Consider the following 11,433-nt stretch of genomic DNA (forward strand, 5'->3'; position numbering starts at 1 on the left):
TCCTAAGCTTCTGGGATTACAGGCGTGCGCCACCACACCCAGCTTCCAAGACATATTTTGAGATAGAAACAGAACAAGAAGCACAGGATGAACCTCTATATTCACAAGAAGCCTATATATGTGTCTTTTCACATAAATGTATAGGAGCACATTTACAGAAACTGAAAAAACAACTGCCAAACCAAAAACACAGTGGCTAGCTCAGGGGAGGAAAATGGAAGCAGGGGCCTAGTCAGGGGGGTCGTCAGCATGCTTTTGCAGTGTTTGATTCTTTTATACCACAAATTTATTCACACATTACCTGTATAATTTTAAAGCATTTTTAATAAAAGAAAGGAGAGTTCTTGCTCACTGGGCTTTGCAACAGAGGTAATTAGGATGCAGAAAGTCTGAGAGGAAGTAAAAGGAAGGCAAAATAAAAGAGTGCTCATGAGAATTGGAGGAGCCCCCACTCCCCTCCCCAATTACATTTCCTGTTTTTTCCTCATCTGCAGTCACCTGTGGTTTTGAAATACGTTATACCACATTTCATATCACAGACAGAAACGCTGCTCTTGTTCCCTTCTACCTCCTCCCCTGAGGGTACACCAATTTCATTTTTTAATTGAATATTCGTAAGATTCATATTAAGAAGAACAAGCTATGGTGCTTCCAGCTGTGCATCTTTCTCCCATTGCTGTTATTCTGAAAATAAATAGTCCCAAAAGTACCCAAGTAGGCAATTGCTGTCCCCCACTCCCCACTGCCTCTCTTCCAACATTAGTGGTAGAGTAAGCAAGCAGTATTTGAGGCTTCTGGGAAGGAAGGATCCATCTGTGTCGATAGAGAATTTCCTGTCTCAACGTTTAAGTTAGTAGCTGTCCTCCTGAAGGACGAATGAGAGTGAAATGTTTGGAACTCATTACCCATGATGGGGTTTTCCTTAAACTTTTTCCTCTGGCCTTGTCCATCCAAATGCTAGTGAGGGGCAGAAATATGGAGGTGGATTTTCTTCAGTAGCCTCAACAGTCGCTTAGTGGTGGATCCAATCTCTCACACCTTCCTTTTTTCCATCACCATCTCTGGCCTTGAATACTAACCTACAATGCAAATCTCCAAGCCCTTCAAAACCAATTCATCCCAGTAGCTCAGGAAGCTGAAGCAGGAGGTTTGCAAGTTTGAGTTCAGCCTCGGTAATTTAGCCAGGCCCTAAGCAATTTAGTGAGACCCTGTCACAAAAAAATAAAAATGGGCCAGGCGTGGTAGCACACACTGGTAATCCCAGTCTCTCAGGAGGCTGAGGCAGGAGGATTGTGAATTCAAAGCCAGCCTCAGCAACTAAGAGAGGCCCTAAGTAACTCAGTGAGACTGTCTTTAAATAAAATGCAAAAAAGAGCTGGGGATGTGGCTCAGTAGTTAAGCGTCCCTGGGTTCAAATCCCTGGTACCAAAACAAACAAAACAAAAAAAATCATCAATTCAATGACATGATGAAATATTAAACAATTGAAAAAATATTTTCTAAAGATAGTTAATAACACAAAGAAATCCTCACCAAATGCCGTTTATCAAAGTAAAGCAAAACAAAACACCAACACACACAGGAGCATCCCAGTGGTCAAGGGAAACTGCGATGACACTGGTTACTTCTGAGTAGAAGGCTTATATGTGATGTTGTTGTTTGATCTTTTCCAAATTTTCTATAAAATGCATGCTTTAGTTTTATAGTCTGGAAAAATGTTGTTTGGGGTTTTTTTTTTAAAGAGTCTATGATGAGAGCTGCAGTTGTAGCTCAGTGGTACAGCGCTTGCCTAGTGCATGTGACGCACTGGGTTCGATCCTCAGCACCACATAAAAATAAATAAAATAAAGTTATTAAAAAAAAAGATTCTATGATGATACTTTCCCAGGCAGGAAGTGGCCTCAGATATTCTAGAAAAACCTTCAACTACAACTAAAAAGATAGATAACCAGAATATTTGGTTAAGCAGAACATTTAGCTCTCAGGAAGTTTTACTGCATATAGGACATTTATTTTACCAATGATACAATAAAACCCTGTTATTCTTCTAATACTAACTTATTATTACATATAATAGATGTAACTTATTATTTTACAGTACAATTTATAATTGTAAAGATTCGTGTAAATCAGAACTCAAAACATATATCCTAGGGGCTGGGGATGTGGCTCAAGCAGTAGCGCGCTCGCCTGGCATGCGTGCGGCCCGGGTTCGATCCTCAGCACCACATACCAACAAAGATGTTGTGTCCGCCGAAAACTAAAAAATAAATATTAAAAAAATGTATCCTAAAATGTGTAGTGAAATGTCCTGATAAAACAATCAGGTGGCTCTCAGCTCCATCTGCTGCCTCCAATGTTATCATAAGAACCACAAAAGCACCAATAAATTCCCAGATTTTTTTTTTTTTTTTGGTGGTGCTAGGGATTGAACCCAGGGCCTTGTGCATGTGAAGCAAGCGCTCTACCAACTGAGCTATATCCCCAGCCCCAGATTTTTTTTAAGAAGTAAAAATTTCCAGTGCACTCAATACTTCAAATACTAGGATGTCCCTTGTGGTGATTAAGCCAGGTTAAGAGGAAACAGAAGTTTCAATGCCCTGTACTGGGAGACGGAATTTGGGGGACATAGCAAGAAGAAACAAGGCCTGCAAAAGCTGACAGCTGGCCCTAACGGGCCTCAGAAATGCCCTTCAGTGGGAGTGCAGCTTATGGGACGCTGGGGAAGCGTAAGGAGAGTCCATCCTTACCACACAGGGGGGAAGGCCCATTTTTGGCAAAGCCAATAGATGAAACCGATTTAATACACAAGATAAATTCCAGAGTGGCTTTTCATTCTATAAAAGGATCCACAGCAGGATTCCATTAAATAGCCAGCTCTTCTAGTGCATTTAAAGTGGGATTCCACAGACAAACATTCAGCTGTCATGTACCTTTATTGGTAGACAATAGCTATAGATACCTACATGGACAGACAATATCCAAAAAGTTGTTCCTATTCTACTTACAGAGACCCTGCTGAGCTAAAAGCATAGACTCACCTTCTGCACAATTCAATTCTCTCCCCCACCCAGCTCAAGGAGTCAAAGCAGGGAAGGGGTGGAGTTCATTTCTGCCACCTCATTTGGAAGCAGAAGGAAGCAAAAACCTAAAAGAAATTAGGCTTGAGAACTAGGAAACATAAGAACCAAACCGTACATACAACGTCAGGACTGGAAACGCCCTTAAAGATCACCTACTCCAACCCACTCTTTTTATGAAAGGGGAAACAGAGACTCAGAGAGAGGAAATGACTGGTCCCGAGTCACAGAGTGATTTAGTGGCAGCAAGTGGTGCTAGGATCCAGACCCCTGTCAAGCAGACTGCCACTCTCAAATGGAAAAGCTGACTTAAGTGGCAGATGTATTTCTTTCTGCTGCTAAAATTCCAGGACTTGGGGGTTTGTGGTTTGGTATTTGTCAAGAGTGAGAAAGGTCAAGGAACATGACCCAGGTGGTCCTGGCCCACAGAAGGCAACTGAGGCAGTCCCTGCCATGAAGAGCCTATTCCCCTCCTCTCCGCTGTCTCCCCGACTTTTCTCTGTTTCCTCTCTTCTGACTCCAGTCTAACATTCAACCTGGCCAGCTGCCCAGCTCCACTCAAGAGCCCCAGGACTAAGGAGCCTACCTAACTCAACAAGCCATTGTCTAGGTAAAATATCTCCACCTCAGGCCAGAGGTAACCCCTGCCCATGGCAGTCAACTGTCTCACAAAAACTAGACAGATTCCTTTCAAGCCAGGCAGTTTCCAGTTTTCTAGGTGTTCTGGATATTGTTACCTCCAATCCATTAAAAAAAAAAGAAAGGAAGAAAGAAAAGAAAAGATTTGCCCATAGGCCTCTGGGTGAATGCCCAACTACCCTCGGGGGAGCCTGAATTGCCTCTGCCTCCATCTGGTCTAGTTTAATGGGGATCTGAAAAAAAAAAAAACCCAGTTCCTGCTTCAGCATCAGTGTTCAGAGCTGGGGGCCTCTGCTGTGAAAGGAAACCAAACACCTCAAACACTACCTCACACCTCATCAGGGCCGTGAAAGCAGAGTTCTGCTCCTGTTACCCCAAGGCCTTCTTTAGGGGTCAGAGAGAGCCCTGGCAGGGGAAATCGGAACCCTGAGGCCTGTCCCTGAGAAGGCCTGCAAATCTTTTCCTGGTCGAAGGGATGTCCCAACTCCAGGGCCAGCTGAGAGAATAGTGCACAATTCAGCAGATGGTTGTCTCTAATGAGAAGACACTGGAGGAGAGGATAACATTATTTCTCACCCTCCTGAGCATGTGGCCTCCTTCCTCTGTGCAGGCAGTTGAGAAACCCACGATTTCAAATCCTGGCAGCAGAAGCCTCCTCCTGCCAAACTGAGGAGGAAGGGTCTGTGTTTCTAATTTATTCTGCCCCCCCTCCAGTTGTTACTTAAAATAATCCATCATTACATGGCTGGTGGCTCCAAGATTTTTATTTAAAGCAATATGGAGAGAGGGGGGGAAAAAAAGAAAACCCACACAACCCGTGACTGTGCTATCTTGGATTTAAGCTTAGAATCTTTAACATCAGTCTTCAGATCACTCAAGTATACTCTTCTCTGACCCCTGTGAGGGTACTGAGGGGTACAGGGAGAAGAGGGGGAAGAGAAGGCCTGGCAGGATTTTGATTTCTTTTTTTTTTTAATATTTATTTTTTAGTTTTCGGCGGACACAACATCTTTGTTTGTATGTGGTGCTGAGGATCGAACCCGGGCTGCACGCATGCCAGGCAAGCGCGCTACCGCTTGAGCCACATCCCCAGCCCAGGATTTTGATTTCTTAGAAACATCTGGAAAAGGCGAGCATTTTTAAAAAGGGAATCTGTGTCATCTAGCATTGTTTCATCCATTGACCAGCATTAACACTTTGGACTAAGTCACTTGATCTCCCTACATGCATAAAATGAAGAAAACAGTAATACTTTTCTAGAAAGCTGTTGGAGAAAATGATATCATACAGATGAAGCATTTTGAGACAGTTAAAAGAAACATGTTACTTCTATCCATGGTATATCTTCTCTTTCTTCCTTCCTTCCTTCTCTTTCTTTTTCTTCCTTCTCTTTCTTTTTCTTCCTTTCTTTCTTTTCTTCTTTCTTTCTTCCCATCTATCTTTAATGTAGTTTTAAAGTACATGCAACTAAAAGCCCTTCTCAATTGTTCATGCTAATATTAAACCACGGCTTTGCTAATCCAGCAATGCAGGCAAGTCCAGAAATCAATTCTATTTAGTTTTGGAATACCTTTTTCCAGGGGACTTATCTCCCTAATTAGTTTTGCTCAGGCTGATACAATGGGTTTGTTCCCTTATACCACACAAAGGGAGGGGCCGTGCTGGGTAACAAAGCCAGCAATTAATAGAAAATGTACAGCAGAGACTCCACAAAGTAAATGCTATGCATATGACTGCAGATCAAAATCTCATTACACTATACAGACAAATCACTCTACTGTAATGCAGTTTTGTAATAAGCACGCTGCTAACACTCACATTTCCAGGATTTAGAATGTGAAGAGGAAACCGGGCTTCTTCCTACCTCTCCTCTGGAAGCTCTGGAGGGCAGAGTTTCTGCTTGCTTTGGCCACTACTCTATCCCAGCATCTGGCTCAGGGCCTGACAGAGTCAGTGCCCAATAAATAAATGTTGAAAGAATGAATGAAAATAACAGTGGGTGAATTAACAAATGAAATGTTCCCAACCTAGTGGCAGAAGTGTGATCTCACCCATCTTCGCACCTGCCCATTTCCTATTTGAAGCCTTTCCTGTCACCCACAGCTTCCAAAATCCACACTGCTAGATTAAGACTACTTGTAATGAATCCTCATGGCAGGAAGTAGCTCTGGGCAGCACTTAGCACAATGATAATTATATAGAGATTTGTGTCTACCTCTACCACTAGATGTGAACTCTCGAGGGAAAGAGGCTATGTGCATTTGGGAGGCACTATAATGGTCCCCCAATTTTTTATTTTGGAAAATTTCAAACACACAGAAAAGTTGGAAAATGGTATAGTGATTTCCCATTGGCCTTCAACTTATATTGAACAATTTTTAATATTTGGAGCCATGTGAACTTTCTTCACTGCTATATCCCTAGTAGAGCTATAGGTGAATGTTGGGGTCTTGTTTTTCCTGCTCGAAGAACAATATTACCTTTGGTGAGTAGGGATGGCTGAGGCAGGAAGCTTCAAGGAGAATCAAAAGGTAACTGCCACCTGATAGCAAAACCAGAATGCAGCAGCAACCTCCTCCTCATTGGTGGGCAGTTATTCTGGGACAGTTACCCTAGGCCAACCGAGGTAATTTTGTAGGGCAAAGTTAGGCCCTACAAATTCTTTCATTGAGGAGAAAGACCTTTACCCAGATTGTCACTGGGAAAAGCAACATTGTTCACATTGTGGGATTGGTTCCAGTGAGAATCAACCAGACTATTCTTCTGTGGTCAGTACCTACAGCGCCCACCCCTAATGCAACCCTGAAAGAAATAACTCAGTATACAAGGTAGGAGATGCTGCTTTTGGAACCTGCACTGTGTCTTGTTAGATTACCCTGGACAAGTCATGTGACCTCTCAGAGTGTATATTAATAGCAGCCCAAGCCACCTCAGGCAGGAGGTGGAGGTGGAGCACCTCAAGGATCTTTTATAATGCTCTCATTATCTCAGTATCCACAATTTGTCTCTCTAATTAGACAGGAAGCTACCTTTTTTGGTAGCCTACCACCTTTTTTTGAGGGGGTATAGTTAACAAGGGCCACCCATCATATTAGACACATTAGTCATACAAATAAATATTCATGGACACAGCAGAGAAATAGCGCTGTCACACAGAATCCTTTGTGGTGTTCATTCAAATGGGATGGAATTGAATTATGCACACAAGAATTGAACTTCCAAGTTGCATGCTTGGCCAAATAAAGGTACTATCCAACAACAACTCTCCAGCCTGTTTAATCACAATGACCCTCAACTGACCCTGGAAAGGACACCCAAACACATACACACACACACACACACACACACACACACACATGCACATTCACCAGGACACTACTCACATGGTACCATGTCTCAAGGCTATTAAAAAAGAACTCCTAAGCTAACCACACTTAGGCTTAGGCTTATTCTCTAGTCTTTTCATCCTATACACACATGGAAGAAACCAGCAACAACCAGTAGCCTAAGGTCTCTTGATTAATTCCATCTTCCCTTGTGAATTTCAACTTCTTGCAAACACAAAGGGAGCAGAGAGACAAATGACACATAAATAAGAGCTTCACTGGCTTGGGGGGAGGGAGGCATGGAGAGTGACGTCAGTTTTCCCAGAAACCCATTTATCACGATAACAAGGTCTCAAGTGCTTGGGCTGCTCTTTCAGCTTCAGAAGCTGGCATAGAATTATGTCCTCCAGCTTACAGTATGGCAAGACCAGCCAGAGCAAAGTGGAGCCATGCAAAGCAAAGCAAAGCAAGGGACTGTAAACTACCCCCTACCCACTTCATCTGCAAAACAAAGAGGATCTCTGGAGTGCCTGAGTTGTGCCTGAGGTGAAACAACCTTCTGGAATGTTCCCCTTTGCAGGTAAGGGAGACTGGTAAGAATGTATGGAAGGGTCGATGCAAATTCATTATCTGACAAGAAAAAAAAATCATTAGTGTCATTTTTTGGTCACTGTGGATGGAGCAAGCATAATCCAGGAAGCTACTTCCTCTACTTAAACTATGCCATCTCTAAAATGCATGTAACAAGGGGCAGAAAAGCACTCTAGGTGCCCTCAAAACACTAAAGCAATAAATATCACAGTGCCAGTTTTGTGGAAAAGAGAATTCCATCAAATCCCATCATCACAGAGCACTGTCTTCTATCTACTCCTCAATCTTCCACACCATGACTGCATAAAGAGCTCTATTCTGGGGGTGTTCAGGGGGTAAGGGAGGTTCCAAAGAAATGATCCTGACCTTCCAAACTGAGATAGAGGTGGAATAAATTTATTCCATCACATTCTAGATTCAGATTTTAAAAACAAATCAATTTCAATTACACCACACACCTGGAGGCTGGCGGTTTCTTTTGTTTTTTGTTTTGTTTTGCACTAGAACTGCATTGTGTGGAATATTTCCCTAAATAAGTAAACTACAAGGTTTAACAACATTTTATGTGGCTTAGATATTTTCATCATGTGATATTTAGTGTCATGGGATTTGACCTACCTCTACATCATTGCCCTGCCTCAACTCAGGGTGCTGATGGGCTTCTTAAAATCCTAGATACCCATGGATGAATAGAAAAACTAGGTTGTTCCTCTCAAATGGAAACATCTCCTTGCACAACCAAACTTCTGGTCTAAAACAAACATGGAGCCTCAGGTCACTTCAATGATTTCTCTGCACATCCCAGGATGGAAAACTTCAGTTTTTTAAATGAAGACTTTTTTTTTCTTTTCCCAGAGTTGGTTGCCAACAAAAAGAGAGCCGATACTGCTTTTGCAAGTCTCACATTTATTTTCCTGAGTCCCCACAGAAAGAAGCCAGCTCCACAGGTTTGGGCACACAAGCCCAGTTATACTGAACAGGCACCCGAGACAGACCCCCAGAGGCCCGCTGAGAAACATGCCAAAATACGCAGCCAGCCACCTACAGGCCAGCGAACTGCACCCCACACAGACGCAGAAGTGGAACCCAGAGGCACACAGAGCAAGCAGACACTGAGGCATTCTGGACGCATGGACGCACACCATAGAGGTGAGCACACTCACAGAAACAGGCAGACTCATCTGGGGTCACAGAACCCCGGGCGCCACTGCCGCCTGCCCAGGGAAGGCACGAGGGCGCGCGCGTGCACACACACGCGCACACACCGATACACACAGAGACGCAGTCACATATGTAATGCATATGGAGAAACCCTACTCCAGCCAGTCACCTCCCCGCCCCCCTCTCACTCCACCTAGTGCCCCAGGCTAACCCCAGCCCGGCGCCCCTCTTCCAGAGCTAGCCCGAGTCCCAGCAGGCGGCTGCGTGCTGGGGCGCCGCAAGGCCAGGGGACCAGGGACCCCGAGGGCTCTGTGGCTGGTGCGGCCATTCATTCGGCAACGCCCCAGCCGCGGGGCCGCAGCTGCGGCGAGGGAGGCGGCGGTGCTTACCGCAGCTCTCTGGACAAGCAAGTTCAGGGGCCCGCCCGCAGGTTTTGCCAGCCCCCCCGCCCCCCGCCCCGCTCCCGCCACCACCGTTCTCCAGGACAGGCTAAGGAACTGAGCCGCTGACCTCGGGAGCAAAAGTCCCGCCATGCCTCGGCTCCTGGATGCTGCCCACTGCCCTCCTCGAGGTGGAGGTGGCGGCGGCCAAGTCTCCTCGGCCCTCCCGAGACCCCCGGTCCCCGGCCCCAGCGCTGGCACCCAAGTCCGGCACTCACCACCTGGCGAGCTATATCGGTCGCTGCCATCGCTCCTGCGTCCGCCAGGGCTGCCACGGGCGCCGCCGCAACGGGAGCTACTGCACAGGAAACAGAAGAGCTCCTCCGACAAAGAGAAAGTGTTACACTTCGGGCGCGACCAAGTCCGGTGGGGGGGAGGCGCAAGGGAGGGGCCCCCTCGCTGCTGCTCCAACCCCAACCTCCCCTCTATCGCCCACCCCTTCGGAAGTAGGGTATGGGGAGGGGGCGGATTTAACGCGCCGCTTCCCCCTACCGCTAGCCCAGTCCCAGCTCTCCCTGCAACCCTAGCCATAGGCCTCTGCGAAGGGGGGCGGGGGCTCCCCTCGGTGACCACGTCCTCTGCCCCCCCCGCCACTGGGCTCCGTGGTACGTCCCGACCTCTGCTGAATTGTCACACCCCCCTTGCTCTCCCTTACATCCCCTAGTCCCCAGACCCTGGAGACTGGAAGGGAGCCCCCGCCCCTCCCCCCTCCGGCGCTCAGCACAGCAGCTGAGCTCCGCAATCCTCCTCTCCCTCCTCCTGGCCCCCTGTCTCCCCTCTTGCTCTGCACAGAGATCCCAGGGTGCTTGGATGGGAGCGCCGGCCGCTCGAGTCTCAATGCTCCACTATCGTCCACCCCCCTCCACGACCCAGGACCTTTGCTGAGGCTGAGGGAAGGGTGACTGCGGCACCTGCAGCTCCACATTGGAGCCCAGAGAGGGGGCGGTTAGGGGCAGCCGCACTGCGGCCCGGCAACTGAGCTGTGACTTGTGGAGTCTGAGCCCAGGGTCCTGAGGCACCCCTCCTCCCCTGGGGTTCCCAAGCCTCGGGGGTTGTAGTTTCGTGGAGCCGAGCTCACCACCTACCTGGGTGCTTAATACCAATGGACCTCACGCCTCTCTTTCCCACCCAGCTCTATCCAGACGCTTAAGAAGAGGCTTATTAAAGTACCCAAGCTTCTTGTGTCAGGGGCCACAAAGGAGTCTCACAGGAGGAGCAGAAGATCCCTAACTCTGTGGCGTGGGCTGGAGGGGCAGGTGAAGGGAAGATTTCCCTAGTCGCTCTGTCCCTGATTCCCCCTTTAATTCTAATTTATCCTGGGACAACGTGGCCGACGTTGTGTAGGGGGTAAAATCCCCGAAGGCGGGGACTCTGCCTGCCTTCACTCCTTTTCCTCCTGGCCAGCTGCCACTGCGGGTTCCTCTCCCTTGATTCTGCATCTCTCCAGCCCTGAAGTCCTTCCGTCTCTCCTGTGATTGGCCCCTTGCTAGCTCCCTGTGACCCGAGAACCGGGGCAAATTTGGCATGCCCAAAGCCCAGGAAGGCAGGACACTGTACTTCACTCCTCAAAAAGATGGGATCCCTGATCTCAAAAAGTGACCCAGGATGGAGGGCAGGCCTAGTGGAGGAAACCCTGTATACCAGGGGGCCCTGTGCAGTGCGGAGATAACCCTGAAGACACTCAAGTCTCATGCAGCTGAGAGGTAGGAGAAAGAAGAGTCGATGGATTCAGGGAGAGGAAGAAGGGAACCGACTCAGAAGTGGAGATGTAGGAGAAGGAAGGGAGGCAAGGAAATGGAGTGGCCCAGGAAGAGCTTTCCTGGCACTTGATTCCACTGGGTAGTGCTCTCACACTCTCTCAGAGCTCTTTATGTACTTCCTATACCTCTGCAACAACAAATCTGCAAAATGCATCCCCAGTGCTTAGTGCAGGGCCTGACATCCATAAGGTACTGGATTAAGTGTTTTCTGAACAGTCAGAAGAACATTCAGAAGTGAAGCAAAGGGGATGGAAGAAAGAAGAGACACACAAGGAGGTGGCAGCAGGGATACTATATATAAGCCAAATATCCAGGAGATGCCCACTGTGCTCCATCATTGTTCTGGAGACCCGAGAGTGGCCTAAAGAGAAGAGCTTGGCACAATCAGGGACTAGTACAGGGAAGTTCTGTAAGACAGATGGCACAGGACCACAGA

The 11,433-nt window shown here is 47.1% G+C and overlaps 1 protein-coding gene across 7 annotated transcripts in view; it reads right to left on the reverse strand.

Moving 5' to 3' along the window:
- Septin6 (septin 6) overlaps nucleotides 1-9,610 on the reverse strand; it is a 78,986-nt gene extending 69,376 nt beyond the window's left edge. For 6 of the 7 annotated variants that reach the window (XM_046420916.2, XM_046420913.2, XM_046420919.2 and 3 more), the window contains exon 1: nucleotides 9,456-9,610. In XM_046420916.2, coding sequence (XP_046276872.1) covers nucleotides 9,456-9,485 — 30 coding nt within the window. In that variant the 5' untranslated portion in view covers nucleotides 9,486-9,610. Of the gene's footprint in view, nucleotides 1-3,041; nucleotides 3,139-9,455 lie in introns of those variants that run through there. The other variant, XM_046420917.2, reaches the window with a different exon arrangement.
- Between the last annotated feature and the right edge of the window lie 1,823 nt (nucleotides 9,611-11,433).

The sequence above is a fragment of the Marmota monax genome, unplaced genomic scaffold, assembly GCF_021218885.2.
Source record: "Marmota monax isolate L192 unplaced genomic scaffold, Marmota_monax_Labrador192_F-V1.1 WCK01_AAM20220418_F8-fsc00155, whole genome shotgun sequence".
Taxonomy (NCBI): Eukaryota; Metazoa; Chordata; class Mammalia; order Rodentia; family Sciuridae; genus Marmota; species Marmota monax.